We start from the raw sequence: 18,426 nt of genomic DNA on the forward strand, positions 1-18,426 counted from the left end.
TTCTTTCTTTAATTCCCAACTATCAAACCATAACCACAGCTCTGCAACTAAATCTAAACAACACAAACCAAACTTACGGTATCATAACTTCAAACCTTTCAAAGAAATCCCAGCTTGCCTTACCGAAGTTTTTGACCAATTTTGTTTCTATACACAGCTGGGCTCTTGTCTGAAGTAAGAAAACAGTGTTCTCCACCGCTTCACCACTCCTTCCTTTCAACACCGACAATTCTGTATTTTTTTTTTTAAAATACCCACCATGCATGAGTTCTTAATCCCATATACAAAAGTCAATTCAGAAATGGTCAAAGAGAAGTAAAACCACCGTTGAAAACAATGGCAGCAGCAGTGGCCGTAAAGATGCACCCATTTCACCAACTGAACCAAAATTGAACAACCTCCTTATAAGGAGAAGATATGTATAGGTCGTAGAAGCATTAGCCAAAACGCTGCGTTTTGGTCATATAAAGAGCAGAAATATGAGTCGAAAAAAAAAAAATCATATGAGAGGATTGATAAGAAGCAAGAAAGAGGCTAAGGGAGAGTGTTGCAGAGAATTGGTTTTGGGTCTCATGTTCTCGGCATGTGGTGATTGAACTTGGTCGACGAGAGAAAGGGTACTTGCTAAGTTTCTTTCAAAGCATATGCCGGAAACTCAATCTAGATCTTTGTATGTCACTGATTATGGGTTTGGGTGATGCAGGGGTTGCTGAGATTGTTATGGATTTTGGAGCTTCTGGATTTTCAATCAGAATGAACGCACTATCGAAACAATTTGAAGCTAGAACAAGCGAGGGAAGGTATTGCCTTCTACTCTTGCTGTGCGTTTGTTCTTCTTTTAGGCTGAGAAATGATGCCATGGCTGGTTCTGTTGCAGAGGCCAAAAGTACTCCATCGTTTTTTTGTACTTGTATATTGATATAAATGTGAAGGTTTGAGTTTTGGTATTAAATATATACCAATTGATTGACCCATACTTACTGATCCATGCTTTTTTATGCTTTGATTGACCCATTCTTTCAAGAAAGAGTGTATGTTTTGGTGGCAGGTGTTAGAAACATCAGCATTTTCATTATTTATTTAGATGTGATATATGGGCCACTGACTATTGGTGTCAAGCCCAATCGTTAACACCGTTTGTGTTGAATGGTGTATCACTATTTCTAAAACAAACCATTGTCTAATAGTGTCTATTATTGGTGCCCTAAGGCCCAATTTGTAGTAGTGTTACCTTTGATTCTGCCAAACGAAAATTCTAGCAAGATTGGTCGACATTTTCTTTTGTCTTTCGTTTTCTCCACCACATCAAACCTCGATCAGAACGCTAAAGACAATTCAATGAGCTCTGTGAGTTAAGCCTGGAAGGCAACAATATGCTTTCTGGCAAGGATCAACATTGAGAATGAACTCCAAAACTCTCAAATAGCCCGCCGTGAATGGTGAACTCCGACGAAGCTCGATGACATCGAAAAACACAAACCATCAAAACGCCATCGAATTCAAAAACCAATTATATCATCACGTAGAGCGTGACTAGAGCGTCAAGTTTCATACCTCATGCATACCAAATCACCGCCGGAGCCGTCGGAATTCGCTGAAGAACCGCCGAGAAGTTGGAAACTTCTTCTCTCTCTACACCCAGTTATTGGACGATCCAAGACAACTGGAAGAACCATGGTGAAGAGAGAAGTCGAAAGAGGCCGGTGCACCTCCGTTTCGTGGCCGGAAAGAAGAGATGCAGTCGGGTCACCGGCGCTGGTCGTGGGTCGAGAAAACGAGTCTCGAGCTCTAACTTCGAACTGGGTTTTTGGGTCGTTGATCCAATCTCGATCGAACCTTTATATATTTGAAATCAACGCTCCAGATTGACAGGATTACAATGAACGGCTCAGACTACTCCACATATTTTCTTTTATTCCAAATGAATTTGTTAATTCCCGAACTTTCGAAATTCATAATGAATAGTTCCGATGTCCGAAAAATTCCAAGAAAATTATCACGAGCTCGTTATGTCATGTACTTTATTAACAAACCTTTCAATTGAGAATTTCACTTCCTTGAAAATTCAAAAAAAATTTCCAAGCGTCGTTAACACTTATCAAGATTACAAATTAAATCTTGAATAATCTCACTTTAGCTTCTTAAATATATCCGGCGCGGGGTTCATAGTAACCGCCAAAATAAGAGGACACAGAACTGAAGAGGCAACCGTGGGAAGAGAGAGCGTGGCACCACCCGTCTCCCTTCTTCATTGAACCACATGAATCTCATATTCAAACACAAGATATCGATCTGAAAAGTCTAACCATTGAAAACACAAAATTATACAATGAATTAGCCAAGATCATAAGATCATCCTTGAAGAATTAGCAGTTAAGAGTGTATTGCACTATATATATGGCAAAACTAAACAAACAAAATTGAAATCTAAGAAGAAAAAAAAAAACTTTTGAACGAGATGATTAAAGCAATGAATTAAGACCAAAAAATTAAGATTGAATCATCAAATCCAGTTTTGAATTTTTAAATTAGATTATCCATTAAAAGCAATGAACACAATCAAATCAAGATTCATATGAATTTACATGAAAACAATCAAATTAAGATTCATATGAATTTACGCGAACATAATCAATTGAAAACCCTAAATCTAGGAGAGTGGATCGATCGAGGAGGTGTAAGTTGAGCATGGTTGTTTGTTTGAATGGGATAATATTTGTATTTTACATTGAGGGTTAAAAGAGGAATATTAAGAGCATCTTTAGCAATGCTAGCCATTTTTGAGCCAAATTTTAGCCAAAGTAGCTAAAAAGTCATTTTAGCTAACCACTTTAGAAATACGTCTGCATCAATACTCTCTATTTTAGTTAGTTTTGAATTTATATTTTTTTTTAAATAAATATTAAATAGTTTAAATGTATTTATAAATTACATAAAATAACTTAAAATGAATGTTTTAAATTATAGAGCCTCAGAGCATCTTTAGCAGACTCTCTATTTTGGCTCATTAGCTATTTTGGAGAGCATGTTTAGCTTTTTATCTATTTTAACAGCTGCACCAGACTCCTAAGTGGCTCTCTATTATAACTTTTAGTTATTTCGCTCCTAAATATGGAGAGCGAGATGAGACTCTCTATAATTTAAAACATTCATTTTAAGTTATTTTATGCAAATTATAAATACATTTAAACTAATTAATCTTCATTTAAAAAATAATATAAATTCAAACCTAACTAAAATAGAGAGCACTGATGTAGACGTATTTCTAAAGTGCCTAGCTAAAATGACTTTTTAGCTATTTTGGCTAAAATTTGACTTAAAAATGGCTAGCATTGCTAAAGATGCTCTCATCTCGCTCTCTATATTTAGGAGCGAGATAGCTAAAAGTTATAATGGAGAGTCACTTAGAGCATCGTTAGCAATGCTAGCCATTTTTGAGTCAAATTTTAGCCAAAATAGCTAAAAAGTCATTTTAGCTAGTTACTTTATAAATACGTCTGCATCAGTGCTCTCTATTTTAGCTAGTTTTGAATTTATATTATTTTTTAAATGAAGATTAAATAGTTTAAATGTATTTATAAATTACATAAAATAACTTAAAATGAATATTTTAAATTATAGAGAGCCTCATCTCGCTCTCTATATTTAGGAGTGAGATAGCTAAAAGTTATAATGGAGAGCCACTTAGGAGTCTGGTGTAGCTGCTAAAATAGAAAAAAACTAAACATGCTCTCCAAAATAGCTAATGAGCCAAAATAGAGAGTCTGCTAAAGATGCTAAAATGAATATTTTAAATTATAGAGAGCCTCATCTCGCTCTCTATATTTAGGAGTGAGATAGCTAAAAGTTATAATGGAGAGCCACTTAGGAGTCTGGTGTAGCTGCTAAAATAGATAAAAAACTAAACATGCTCTCCAAAATAGCTAATGAGCCAAAATAGAGAGTCTGCTAAAGATGCTAAAATGAATATTTTAAATTATAGAGAGCCTCATCTCGCTCTCTATATTTAGGAGTGAGATAGCTAAAAGTTATAATGGAGAGCCACTTAGGAGTCTGGTGTAGCTGCTAAAATAGATAAAAAACTAAACATGCTCTCCAAAATAGCTAATGAGCCAAAATAGAGAGTCTGCTAAATATGCTCACTACCAGAAAATTGATCATTTACAGCGCACATTTTACGGCGTGCATTCAGTGTGCGCCGTAAATGAGTATCAATTACGGCGCACTTCTATGTGTGCAGTGAATGATGTATGAATTTGATCATTTACGGCATGCTTTTGGTGTACGCTGTAAATTTCCCTTTTCATTCACGGCTTGCACGATCTGTAGGCCTTAAATGAGTAATCTAAAGTCTTTTACGACATGTTTAGGAAAACGCTGTAAAAGAGACCATGAACTTTATGATTAGCGGGAAAATTTTTAGCTTTCCCTCCTTTCAGTTTTCCCCAATTGCTAACTCGATAAGATCGAGAAACATGAAAACAAAAAAACAAAAAAACCTCAGAAAAGAGAGAAGGCAAGAACGAGCGTATACAGACGACGGTTTGCACCTAATCTACATTGAGAAGAACTGAAGAGCGGTGGGATCAAGAGGAATCGAACTTGCCCGGCCAAGAACGACGGTGAATCTCTTGATTGCAGAAGAATTGGGTTTTGGGTTTTATAGGGTTCCAGAAGAATTCCCAGCTAAGCCCGCACAATTTCAACAATCCATACCTATGGATTGAAGGTGGAATATTGTAATATGAATTGGGTGTCTGGTAATGCGTGCCATTAACAAAGTGGACAAGCTTTGCCACGACTAGAGGCCCACGCGAGCACCTCTACGACAATACAGGGTTGAGTTTGGTTGTGGAAGAAGGTTTGAATATCTGGTGAGGCTAAAACTGTGAAGTCACGGTGGGCGGCTGAGTAAAGGTGACGCCATTAAAGGGTTTCAGGAAAGTCTCAGGAGGCAATATAATCGATAAGAATTTCAAGGCCCTAAGGACCCTTATCAGTACCAGTAGTAGAAGCTCAGAGAAGAAAACCCAACTTTTTTGTATGCCAGAAGTACCATAAAGGTAGATAATTTCTTGCCCATCTCTTAATTGGGTCTGGGTATGATTCTTACATGTTCTTCTTAGCAATAATTGGGAATTTTTGTTCTTTGGTGGGTTTGATTTTGTTGAATTGCCAGATAAATTCGATCGTAGTTGGGAAATTCGGAGGTCGATATCCTACAATTCCTACCATTCGTGGCCCTTCTTTTCTAGAGGTAAAGAATGATTTTCTGTAACTCTTTCTCCTTCTTGTTTCAATTTGCTTATTCGATTTGTGTTTCCTTCTTTGAGGTTTCTGTTTTTGTTTGTAATTATGGTGATAATGCATAGTTTGGATAGAGCATGAATTGTTGTAGACAAAGTTCATATATGGATCATGCACAAATCGAAACACAAATGGATTACTGGAATGTTACAGCCCAATAATTGACTTGAACCATCCAACACAATTATTGAAGATTATGGGTCTGCCTGGCTAATGATGATGATGATAAAAAATAAAGGCAAGGCAAAGAAAGAAAAAGAAAAATAAAAAAGATGATGGTTATCTAACAAGTACGTGGCATATCCCAAGTTATGTATATTATCAACACTTTCAGCTGTGCATAGAATCTGGTGTTTGCTGCATAATAATTGTGACAGTCCAATAAAAGGTTTGAAGTTCAATTTTTTTCCATTACAATAACAAAAGAAGATTACAAGAGTACAAATCCAAGCTCTTTTATCTTACTATTTCCTTGTTTCTTTTCCTAAATTTTAACTAGTGCATTATTGCTTTCCTCTTGATTGCTGCATTTAGTGTCAATGCTCCTTAATTTATATATAATGATGCTTGTCATTTTACTTTTTTGGTCTTGGCCTTTGTGGAATTTTGCCTTTTTGGATAGAATGCCTCTTAATTTATTTTACAATAGGACACTTATCTGTTTGTCTTTCTTTGGGGCAAAGGGATTTGTGATGTTAGTGTCGTTCAGTCATTGTTATCAATGTCTATAATGAAGGTTAATTTGATGACTGCGTGTCTTTAGATTGACACGGAAATTGGGCTATTGAATAAGTTATTGTTTTGACAAGTTTTGGTATGTTTGGATATCTTGAATGAATTGATATGTTGCATTTAGCTTAGACTAGTCTAAGAAGTGAATATATGTTATTGTATATTTTACTATATGTCTGCTTTCATATAAGCTATTGGAAGAACTGGTTAAAGGCACAACTTGGGTAGAATAAATGGTAGCAATTTTTGTTTTTACAGTTAGTTTGGGAAGGACTTGGGCTTGGAGCGGGAGCTGCTATTGGAAACTGGAACAGGTATTAATTGAGTTGTTTATTGTGATGCAAAGTTCATGTCTTGAAATGAAAACTTAACCAAAATTTTGGTCCCTTGTATGGGGTTAGTTTTCTTCTCCTAATGTCAACATATTGTTCTCTTGAAGGATTCCTTTTAGCTTCATGATATGTTTTGTCTCTTGCTCACCATTTATACATATTGCTGCCTTTATTGATGGATGTAGGACGAAATATTGAGTCACCCATCTCCCTTTCTTTTGCTTGTTGCATTGTGTTCTTCATTTCTTAACCTGAGTCGAGTATATTGGCATGGGATAAGCTCTTGATAAACTCTACCCACTGATATGTGTCATGAATTGTGCTTTTCTTATCTGTTCCATCAGCTGGTTTTTGTGTTACGGTCTAGATATTACTATTCATGTCCCTGATGATTCTTCTCTAACCTTATTTTGTATGTAATTGGTAGGGAGAACGATAGTAAAAGAGTTTTGCTTCGGATAGGTGGTCATTATGTACCTCATCATATGGATATAGCTCTGTACGTTGGTCGCATTTTGTTTTTCTTTCAATTAATCTACAAACCAATTATTAATTAGCAACATATGAGGGCTCCTTTCTGTTTTCTTTTGTCATGGAGTATTACATATCAAGTGTGAACTCTAACCCTTCATACTTATTATTAATAACGTCTAAGTAAATAGGTCTTTGAAAAAAAAAAAAAAAAACTGCAAATGCAAGCAGATTTCCAGAATGTAGATTTCTATTTCTTCATTCCATTATTTTGATTTGAGGAGGACCACACATTTCATAAATGATTATAAGGATTGGAGTAGTAGTAGCACATTTAAACGGCAAACTATAATGTCTTACAAGAGTCTTTTATTTAACAAATTAAGGAGCAATCTTTGTTATGTATTCATTTTATTTACATTAGAACAATTGGATCTTAATGAAAAGCTGATGTTCAATTTGTGTTAGTGATGTTGTTGTTATTGTTGTTATTTTCAACTTGAAAACTCCAGGAAACTTAATCATATGATGGATGGGTATGCAGGGACTACCTCCGAAGTTGTCCTGCATTGAAGAAGCAAAGCAAAGGTAAATTCCTAATAAGAATCAATCTTAAATATTCTATGTACCACTTTATTAGCTAGGTAGCTAGATATTCATTATCAGGATTCCCTTAGTAGGATTCCCTTAGTAGAAATTATGGGGGCTACTGTATTTATACCATTAATTGCATTAGAAGTATCAATCAATCAACTATTATTTAAGGTGCTAATCTTCTTTCTTTTCCATTTTTCCTTTCCTAACTATGTACATAACTAGTCATAGCAATTGGTCAGCCTTTTCAAATCATGGGGAGGATCTAAGTAGGGAAGATGTCCAGACTTCAAATAGAGGCAGAGAGGAGACTTTGTATTGTAAGTGACTTGTCCTATATGTTTTGTTGCTTTAAATATTCTTTTTCCTAGCATTGACACAGTCCTAGCAATTGCATGTTCTATTTATATCCTTGACCTATAGTGATATTTTTCTCTTTGAAAAATGCATGTATAGAGTTTAATCCTTGGAATGTTTGTGTTCTGAAAACAATACAGAGAGGCTCTTTTACTGAAAACAATACACTATGGACAAAGAATGGGTCAATTATGAAAGGTTAAATTTAAAATTCCCAATAAACTAAAATTTAGTTTAAAAATCATGTTATACACAAGGTAACATTAATTAGTTTTCTTTTCTCTAGAAACACTTTGGAGTATAGACATGGAGCACGTAAATTCGTTGATACTGTTCAAGCGAGTTTGGGGAATCCAGAAAGAATTAGGTGTCCTTGCATTGATTGCAGAAACACAAAACGTCATAACTATAACATAGTTTATGACCACTTGATTGTACCTGGGATGAATCCTTTATACACTAAGTGGATATTTCATGGGGAGGGGACGACAATTGCAGGAACACATGATAAAACTGAGATTCCAGAAACATATCAAATGCTTAGGGATGCATGTTTTGAAAATGATGATGATGTTAGGGAACCTACAAACAAAAGACATGTGGCTGATTATGAAAATTTATTGGAGGAGGCAGAACTTCCCCTCTATGGAGGAAGTGGCTGGACAAAAATGTCTGCAACAGTAGCCTTGTATAAGTTCAAGGCAAGACATAGTGTATCAAACACTGGTTTTGATGAACTTCTTGAGATGATTGGTGGGTTTTTACCAAATGATCACATTCTTCCGAATTCTTTATATTCAACAAAAAAATTATTGAAAGCATTTGATCTTGGTTATGATAAGATACATGCTTGTGTGAATGATTGTTGCTTATTTCGGAAAGAACTAGAACAAGTGGTTCAGTGTCCAAAATGTGGCTCATCACGTTGGAAAGTTGATAAGAACACAAAGAAATTAAATGAAGGCATTCCTGCAAAGGTTTTGAGGTATTTTCCAATTATACCTAGATTTAGAAGGATGTTTAAAAATGTTGAAATAGCAGAACAATTAACATGGCATGACACTAACAAGAGTCAAGATGTCATGATGCGCCATCCAGTTGACTCATTGGCTTGGAAGAGCATAGATAGGAATTGGCCTTCCTTTGCATCTGAGCCTCGTAATCTCAGACTTGGTCTTTCTTCTGATGGATTTAATCCTTTTGGTGATTTCAGTTCTCGTTATAGTTGTTGGCCTGTGATTTTGGTTACATATAACCTTTCCCCTTCTGTTTGCATGTCGAAGGAAAATTTAATGCTTACATTACTCATCCCTGGGCCGAAGCAACCAGGGAATGATATAGATGTATATCTAGAACCACTTATAGATGATTTGAATGAGTTATGGTTGAATGGGGTGAGTGTGTATGACGCATTTAGGGACGTTACATTTAACTTGAAAGCTGTGTTGATGTGGACCATAAATGATTTTCCTGCATATGGAAATTTATCTAGCTATTCCACGAAGGGTAAAAAAGCATGTCCAGTTTGTGGTGTTCAGACTTGCTCAAAATGGCTAGTAAATGGAAAGAAACATGCATACATGGACCATCGGAGGTTTCTTCCCCATGATCACCCCTTCCGTTCAATGGCAGCTTCCTTTGATGGAACAGAAGAACATAGATTCAAGCCTAGACAGTTAACTGGTTCAGAAATTTATCAAGTTGTCCAAAATATTAAAAATGATTGGGGAAAGAAAAAGAAAGGTGATAACAGAAATATGATGAGTGTTAATCGAAAGAGGAAAAAAGGTGGATTAAATAGTTATGACGATGGTGGTGATGATGATTGTGATGATGATGGCGATGATCCTATGAAGCTTACAAAGCGATGGAAGAAGAAATCAATCTTCTTTGAGTTGCCATATTGGCAGGTTATATTTTCTTTTCCTTTTATTCTCATCCAATTTAACTATATGCTGAGGTTATATATTGAATTTAATTTTTTTTTTTTTTGGTTTGAAATGCAGCATTTGCTATTGCGTCATAATCTTGACATGATGCACATAGAAAAGAATATTTGTGAGAGTATTATTGGCACTCTTTTGAATATGAAAGGAAAGACGAAGGACAACTTGAACTCTCGCAAAGATTTGAAAGAGATGGGAATTTCAAAAAAATTGCGTCAGAAAAATGATGGATCTAGTTCTTCTAAAGGAAAGACACCACCGTATGTGTTTTTAAAAAAGGAGAAGCAGATCTTTTGTAAGAGGGTATTTAGCTTGAGGCCACCAGATGGGTATAGTTTGAATATTGGCAGTCGGGTATCATTAGAGGAGCTTAAGATCTTTAATCTAAAGTCCCATGATTGTCATGTCCTAATACAACAAGTGTTGTCAGTAGCGTTAAGAGGTCTTTTACCAAAGGGGCCAAGAGTTGCTATCTTTCGGCTTTGTGATTGTCTGAATCAGCTGTGCCAACGAGTGATAGATATAAGCAAAGTAGAGCTGCTAGAAGATGAGATTGCAGAAACTTTATGCATGCTTGAAACTTTCAAGTTGAAAGGTTTTTTCCAATTACCAATTCATCTTTCTTTGACGTGATGGTCCATCTACCAATTCATCTTGTACAAGAAGTTCTTATTGGCGGCCCCGTACACCTTCGTTGGATGTTCCCATTTGAAAGGTCAGCAACATAATTTTTTCTAGTCTTAGTGAGATCAGCTTAACCTGATAGCTATTGGTTTTTCGGAGGTAATTACTTCTATTTGCTTATGATAGATTAATTGTTGAATTAGAACTTTGGCTGCATGTGTTTTCCTTGAATGAAAAACAAATATGATAGACTAGATTTCATTGCTCTCTTTGTGTTTGTTGTGGTTATGCAGGTAAAAGTTGGCATCAATGACATAATATGAAGGTGTTTTTTAGGCCACAGCATGGATCACTATAGATTTATTTTTTGCAATTAACAAAGACAATTCTAATCTAAGATGCTCTCTGTTAATCTAGAATGTTTTACATTTTAGCATGGTGATGATAAATTGTTGCTTTAATGAAGTTGTTTTTATACAGTATTGAATTGTTGTTGGCATATTAATTTACATTTTCTAATGTGATGCTTGCAGTTTGTTATCTCTCTTTTTATCTCAATAAATTGTATAGATTATTTAGATTTTGAAATGGTAGAAAAAAATTTACAGGAAAAAAAAAATCGGTGCAAATATTACACGCTGTAAATATATCCTACTACCACATTTACAGCGTGCTTGTTAATCAATCACGACGAGCTTGTTAATCAATTACGGCGTGCTTTCCTATTTCAAAATCGAAATAAAAAATTTGTGAAACTCTTTTACGGCGCTCATTTTTGTCTTTTACGGCACGCTTCTGAGATCAATCACGGCATGCTTTTGATATCAATTATGGCGCACTTATTTTTTCATTTACGGCGCGCTTATTTTGTCATTTACGGCGCACTTTTATATCTCAAAATCGAAATCAAGAATCTCTTTTATGTCTTTCACGGCGCTCTTTTATGTCTTTCACGGCGTGCTGATGGGGTCTTTTACGGCTTTTTTGAAACACGCCGTAAAAGAGTTTTGTCTTTTACGGCGCTTTTTTGTGTGCCGTAATTTGTCTTTTACGGCGCTCTTTGTGGGCCGTAAAAGAGCATTTTTATAGTAGTGGCTCTTAGGAGTCTGATGCAGATGTTAAAATGAATATTTTAAATTATAGAGAGCCTCATCTCGCTCTCTATATTTAGGAGTGAGATAGCTAAAAGTTACAATGGAGAGCCACTTAGGAGTCTGGTGTAGCTGCTAAAATAGATAAAAAACTAAACATGCTCTCCAAAATAGCTAATGAGCCAAAATAGAGAGTCTGCTAAATATGCTCTTAGTAGTCTGATGCAGATGCTAAAATAGATAAAAAAACTAAACATGCTCTCCAAAATAGCTAAGGAGCCAAAATAAAGAGTCTGCTAAAAATGCTCTAAAAGTTCAAAAAAGTTAGGACGTCTAAATGCTAACTTTGAAGATATGAATAGAAACACTCTTTTGCTATTTTGCTATTCGAGATTATATGTGGTAAGCTGAAGAATTACATTTTATCTTCATTTTTTATCTCTTTTGTTTTATTTTTCATGTTTAGAAGAAGGCTAAAAGGCCAAATAGAGGAGTAGCAGCTCCCTATCCTTGCAATTTATTAGAAGAAGAAAATAGCAACTCAGGAGGGGGACCGAACCAAACCTCCCTATAAAGTCAGCAAAAAAACAACTACGGAAACAAAAATTGAGAAAGACCCAATTGGTCAATTACATGAGAAACATTCATTCATAAAACTTAGTCAATTACAATACTGCTTTTGTTTTGTTTTTGACCAAAAAATGTTTTCATTTTGTTTTTTATTTACTTATAATCTACATTATGTGATTATACAGTAGATAGCATCATTTAAGAGGAAATATAATCCGTTGGGCCATAAGGCTCAAATAGTTCAGCTAGAAGTCTCTTCTTCCTTTTGGGATTCCAACCCATATCCTTGCACAATTGGTCATTGTACCATATGTGCAGCGCTCCGATGCATGATCTGCGGTAGTATTTTCCGGAGTATCGCTTGGCATACTCATCCCATTGGTTCACATCTTTCTCCATGTCTTTTATGCTTGGTACCTTGAATGTGCCTCCAAGAAGCTCTGCTAGCCATCTGCACCTCATCTCGGATGTGTACAAGTTTGAGACACTCTCGGAGAATCCAATTACAGCTAGTTGTGGAATTCGTCCATGGATGCATTCCCTAATCGAAAATAAAAGGATAATATCCATGAGCTACTACAACTAATGAAAGTTTTTTTTTTTTTTTTTTTTGAAGGGAAAATGCAAGTCTTTACATTGGCTATATATGCAATTAAACTACCAAGTGAATCAAGCTTACACACTCCATAAAAAGAGGGAAAATAGCTGCTACAATATTGCATCCCTGGTTGAAATAAGGCTAATATTGATGAGGTACTACTGTAATTTAAGGGCTTTAAATCCAAGTGATATAAGAAATGAATACACATACTAAAGTTCCTAACCTTCTATGTTGTTACATTAAAAATAAAGACAATTTAGTAAACTAATCTTGTTTCATTGTGCAGCCCAAATTCAATTTGGAAAATAGCATGTCAGATATTTGGCAAAAAAACTTACTCTAGGCCTATATATAGAAATGGCAGGAATATAGCTAATTTACTAACCTGTAGAGAGGTAAAGTGGACTTAGGTGATCCAGCTATGTAGTCTTGAAATGTTGGTGACACAAAGATGTCTTTAAGCTTCTCATCACCTCTAAATCCAGTAGCCAATATGACCAAATCTGTCTTTACAAAGGAGTTTTCTCCTTCAACCAAAATGCCTTCTTGGCAAAAGCCGAAGCTTTTGGGTGATTTCTTAAGTAAAATGCTTCCTTCTTGGACTCGGTCATAGAATTTTTTAGGCACGGTTGACAGCAGACAGGAACTGATTTGTTGAAGAAAACTATGCCTAGGTACCATTCCATACTTGGATAACCCAAGCTTCTTATCTATGTAGCTTTCAACAAATTTTGAAAATGCCCATCTCTGTTTAACCAATTACAAATCAATTATAAGTGTCAGCATCGTAAATGTAACTTTATCAGTGTAGCTTATGAATATATAAAAAATTTACCAGAGGTGAAAGAATTGTTGCAAGGAGACAGAGTAGGAGGCCTTCACCGGGCTTATGAACCAAAAGCTCCGAGAAGCGATTGAGGTATAGGTATGCCAGAGGCACACCCCATGGGAGATAGTCAGGAACATTCCAGTGTTCTGTCTTGTACAACACTGTACATGGATGTTCCACCCCTGCAAAATTTAACCAACTAAAGGATCAAGAGAAATTGATGTACAAGCTATCAATCATTGATCTCATTAATTTTGTGGCACATCTTCAGCTCATGTGACAAAAAAAATTCCAATACCATTTGCATTTGAGCACTCCATTGCAATGTCCAATGCAGATTTCTGAAACCCAACAACTGTTACTTGCTTTCCTTTCACAAATTCAGCGGCGCTTTCGTAATCCTTAGAAGCATATTCCATCGAGTGTATGACCTCGCCATGAAATTCTTCTGGACCCTTGTTCAGAGGAAATTTGGGAATGTTTGGAATACCACTGAATCGTCCAATGCAGAGGACTACAAAGTCTACCAAGTGAACCTGCTTGAACTCACACTCAATGATCAATGCGACTATATCTTACTATACGGTAAATTTGCTTGTTTAAGAACATTGCATGCCTGCAACTAAAATATTGACGGTCTGAAAACATACCATCTTCTATGAGCTAAGTAAATAGGCTTTTTCATCATAGTATGTTTGAACAGTGATTCAGAAACTTTTCTCAGAGGTCGTTCAACACAAAAAGAATATTACTCTTATAATTAAAGATCAACAAAAAACTCAATAATATCCACAATAAAAAAATCAATAAAACTTACCAGTAAAAGTTAACAATACATAAAGTGGTACATACCTCAGTTGAAGGGCTTTGCTTGTCTTCTACCATAACTTTCCATTTCCCTTTCGAGCTGAAAGGCTCACCGGTGCCGGCCCAGAGACTCCATGATTGCATCTCATCCTCAGATGGACCTTCATACTCTATACCACACACTTTGGTATTGAATTTGATGTGCCTGAGCAAGTCGAAATGTTGAGCGTATGATCGGATGTAATCCATAACTTGATGCTGGTTTGGAAAGTCCTCTGTCACTGAAGAAGGCCATGGAAAATCTGAGAATTGGTAGACTGCTTTAGGAGTTTGGAGCTTGGTACTCTCAAAAGTTTTGGTCCATACCCCTCCGATGGTGCTCGAGGATTCGAACACGATGGGTTGAAAGCCCTTTGAAAGGGTGTACTTGCAGGCAAGAAGGCCACTGATCCCAGCTCCTATTATGGCCACCTTCTTCCCCATCAATTCTGATCTAAGCTGTTGCTATGAGTCTTGATTTGTATGCTTTTTTATAGAGAGCCTTTGTATTTATATATAAATTGGGGTATGGATTACATTATTTATTAATGTATCTAGATCTATATACAGAATCTTTTACGTGGCAATACATGCCACTCCGCCAAAGAAAGATGATGGAGAGTTTGACCCGACATGGCACTATATGCTGATCAAATTTTTAGAAGAAAGTGAAATGGAAACTCGGTGGTTTTTTTGTTTTTTATTTTTTGTTAAGGAAAAATGATGGGATGCACCGCCAAAGTTTTTCACGACTTGTAGCCTTCCCGACCAAGCCCACCGGCAGGTCTTGGACGCTTACCTGGTCGACTTATGGATACTGATTGGCTTCCACGTGTATGTAAGTTTTTTGTCTAATAACATGCCAACCCTTTATTTGGCTGAATTGAACAGTGAGAGGTAAAGGAAAAATGGGTAAGTAGTAATGCATAACTGAGAAGCCAGACTCTTTTTTTTTTGGATAATACTTGGCCAAGGCTGACTAAATCCAGTAAGAAAGTGACACGTGTATGATATAGGAACTTAATGAAGAGCAAAGTGAGAGAGAGGGAGGGGTGTGTGTGTTTGGTGAGGTGGTAAGGCTTTGGTCTCATATATAAGAGGTCAGGAGTTTGAGCCCCATCAAGGGTGGGAATGGGGTGGGGTTTAAAAAAAAAAAAAAAAGGGAGAAAAAGAGAAAGAGTGCCTTGGAAGAAGGGAGGCCACCACGGACTGGTTGGAGTACTATGAAGAAGAAGAAGAAGAAGAGGATGCTCGAAAGGTTGTGAGGCACCTCGCGAAACGGGGTCGTATTGGTTCTAGGGTCTGCATCTCCCACTCAAATCTCAGAGTCTGATGTTTTGCCACTCCTCGACGGCTCTATCCCCTGGATTTGGTTTTCTTTGCTTTAAAATGTTTTCTGGACCTGTCAAATAGTTTTCCGAATCGGGTGGTGCTTCTGCCAAATCTCTCCGAACCTCGTTACCAGCGGCGCCTCTGTTCTCAAGACTGCCGCGCCGCTCAGAGTCGTCGTGTTGAAGATCAGTGACGCCATCGTTTTGATCGATGGGGCTGAGAAGTTATTTTCTACTCTTTATTGTTTGGATTCAAATTTGCTCACCACCAATACTTTAGTGGTGATACCACCACTCAATATAAAACTGCCATGTGTTATAAAATATAATTATAGTTAATCATGATGTTTTATTAAAAAAATAAATTTTAAGTATTAAATTAAGTCTACATGACGTGGCAAGTTTTAATACGGTGTTAATATCACTATAAAATAAAAATAGTGAGCAAATTTGAATCCTCATTGCTTTGGCTCAAATCCCACTTTATACACGTGTCATCGTCTTAGTGGATTTGGCCAACCTTAGCCAAGTATTATCTCTTCCGCCACTAAGGATGAGTAACCTATACAAACTGGACTTTACTCCATTAGGGACAACAGACTCATGATATCACAAGTGGCTTCCTGATATTCGCCAACATCTCAAAACCCTAATGGATCCTAGGAACGATCCAAGAACCTAGCACTGATGTGCTCACTGAAGCTGCTGCTGATGCTTTGGACGCAAATAGGGCCAAATCCATCATCCTAATGACTCGTCATATGGATGAATCTTTTCAATTCGAGTACCAGAATGAAGAATATCTTAGAAGGTTGTGGGTTTCACTAGAATAGCTCTTTGGGAACTTTCGTGACTCCCTACTTCCGAATTTAGAAATGAGATGGCAATATCTCCGCTTCTGTGATTTCAAGTCAGTTCTTGACTACAATTCAGAAGCCCTTTGCATTAAATCCTTGATAGAGTTCTGTGGTAAAGACATCACAGATACGATGCTGATTGAGAGGATTCTCTCCACCTTCGCCGTCTCTGTTCTGATTGTTACAAAGAACAATCGCATTGATGTTAATGCAAGACAGATCACAAGGTTTCATAATCTTATTAAAGCGATGAATGTCGTTGAAAAGTATGACAACATCCTTGTGAAGATCTATAATTCTAGACCCATGGGAACAAAAGCTATTCCGAAATCCAATTATAGTGGCGCCCCTAAGGGAGGACGGCGCTAGTGAAACCCTAAATCTAGGGATACTTCTGGACGTTTTGGTCTATATATTCGCTCTGCTTAGGAAGGTAATTGTAACGCCCCAATTTGTATCTCTTCAAATCGAGTATGTTACAGTGCCGCATATTCTTAGAACTTAAGCTAAGATTGTTAACTCAAATCCTGAGAACCCACAAGGCAAAAGAATAAATTGAAATTTACTTGTAAAAGTAAATTACGAAATTCAAATGCAGCAGCGTTGATTGAAAATGAGGTGAAAACGATAAAACCGTTAGAATTTTTTTTTTTTTTTTTGAAATCAATTAACAAATATTAGTACAGTTCAAGTACACATTTCGAAGGATTTACAAGAGGGGTATTTTACGAACAATCACAACTGGATAAATAAATTATGCGGGAATAAAGAAAATAAGAAAACCTGTCAAGCGGATCTAACTCTGTCGATGAAAATTTTAAGTACAAGGTAACTTGAACACATCCTAGGTCGTCTAGTTGTCCCGTTTCGTACACAGTACCTACATCCACAAATTATTGTAGGGGTCTTCGCTGCTTCATAAGACTCTACCCCAGCTAAGTGTAAAAACAATTTAAAATATAGGTCCCGGCAAAGTAAGTGAAAAACTATGCATGTAAATTTTTGAGTCAAATTTTAGCCAAAATAGCTAAAAAGTCATTTTAGCTAGTTACTTTAGAAATACGTATGCATCAGTGCTCTCTATTTTAGCTAGTTTTGAATTTATATTATTTTTTAAATGAAGATTAAATAGTTTAAATGTATTTATAAATTACATAAAATAACTTAAAAAGAATATTTTAAATTATAGAGAGCCTCATCTCGCTCTCTATATTTAGGAGTGAGATAGCTAAAAGTTATAATGGAGAGCCACTTAGGAGTCTGGTGTAGCTGCTAAAATAGATAAAAAACTAAACATGCTCTCCAAAATAGCTAATGAGCCAAAATAGAGAGTCTGCTAAAGATGCTCTTTGGAGTCTGATGCAGATGCTAAAATAGATAAAAAACTAAACATGCTCTCCAAAATAGCTAAGGAGCCAAAATAAAGAGTCTGCTAAAAATGCTCTAAAAGTTCAAAAAAGTTAGGACGTCTAAATGCTAACTTTGGAGATATGAATAGAAACACTCTTTTGCTATTTTGCTATTCGAGATTATATGTGGTAAGCTGAAGAATTACATTTTATCTTCTTTTTTTATCTCTTTTGTTTTATTTTTCATGTTTAGAAGAAGGCTAAAAGGCCAAATAGAGGAGTAGCAGCTCCCTATCCTTGCAATTTATAAGAAGAAGAAAATAGCAACTCAGGAGGGGGACCGAACCAAACCTCCCTATAAAGTCAGCAAAAAAACAACTACGGAAACAAAAATTGAGAAAGACCCAATTGGTCAATTACATGAGAAACATTCATTCATAAAACTTAGTCAATTACAATACTGCTTTTGTTTTGTTTTTGACCAAAAAATGTTTTCATTTTGTTTTGGGAAAATTTCACAAACAGTACACCAAGTAAAGGCCACTAATAATTCTTATACATAAAGTTCCAAACCAAACATTTCGGTACA

At 36.1% G+C, this 18,426-nt stretch overlaps 2 protein-coding genes across 5 annotated transcripts; one reads left to right on the forward strand and one right to left on the reverse strand.

Moving 5' to 3' along the window:
• Positions 1–4,462: 4,462 nt before the first annotated feature.
• LOC133740203 (uncharacterized) lies at positions 4,463–10,905 on the forward strand. 4 transcript variants are annotated; one of them, XM_062168138.1, is made up of 10 exons: positions 4,463–5,063; positions 5,180–5,257; positions 6,298–6,353; positions 6,799–6,870; positions 7,387–7,430; positions 7,662–7,756; positions 7,934–7,991; positions 8,080–9,703; positions 9,800–10,454; positions 10,657–10,905. In XM_062168138.1, exons 7-9 carry the CDS (start codon positions 7,963–7,965, stop codon positions 10,370–10,372), a joined length of 2,226 nt encoding a protein of 741 aa, XP_062024122.1. In that variant the 5' UTR covers positions 4,463–5,063; positions 5,180–5,257; positions 6,298–6,353; positions 6,799–6,870; positions 7,387–7,430; positions 7,662–7,756; positions 7,934–7,962; the 3' UTR covers positions 10,373–10,454; positions 10,657–10,905. The 4 variants fall into 4 exon arrangements, with proteins under 4 accessions (XP_062024122.1, XP_062024121.1, XP_062024120.1 ...); XM_062168137.1 differs by lacking the exon at positions 6,799–6,870 and having other exon boundaries at positions 7,355–7,430; XM_062168136.1 differs by lacking the exon at positions 6,799–6,870.
• Positions 10,906–12,050: 1,145 nt separating this feature from the next.
• LOC133741225 (probable flavin-containing monooxygenase 1) lies at positions 12,051–14,922 on the reverse strand. The gene is made up of 5 exons (XM_062169159.1): positions 14,307–14,922; positions 13,753–13,990; positions 13,461–13,636; positions 13,011–13,372; positions 12,051–12,565 (listed from the first exon to the last, which is right to left on the reverse strand). The coding sequence occupies exons 1-5, from the start codon at positions 14,742–14,744 to the stop codon at positions 12,223–12,225; spliced, it is 1,557 nt and encodes a 518-aa protein (XP_062025143.1). The 5' UTR covers positions 14,745–14,922; the 3' UTR covers positions 12,051–12,222.
• Positions 14,923–18,426: the final 3,504 nt, after the last annotated feature.

The sequence above is a fragment of the Rosa rugosa genome, chromosome 3 (genome assembly GCF_958449725.1).
Source record: "Rosa rugosa chromosome 3, drRosRugo1.1, whole genome shotgun sequence".
In the NCBI taxonomy this organism is placed as follows: domain Eukaryota; kingdom Viridiplantae; phylum Streptophyta; class Magnoliopsida; order Rosales; family Rosaceae; genus Rosa; species Rosa rugosa.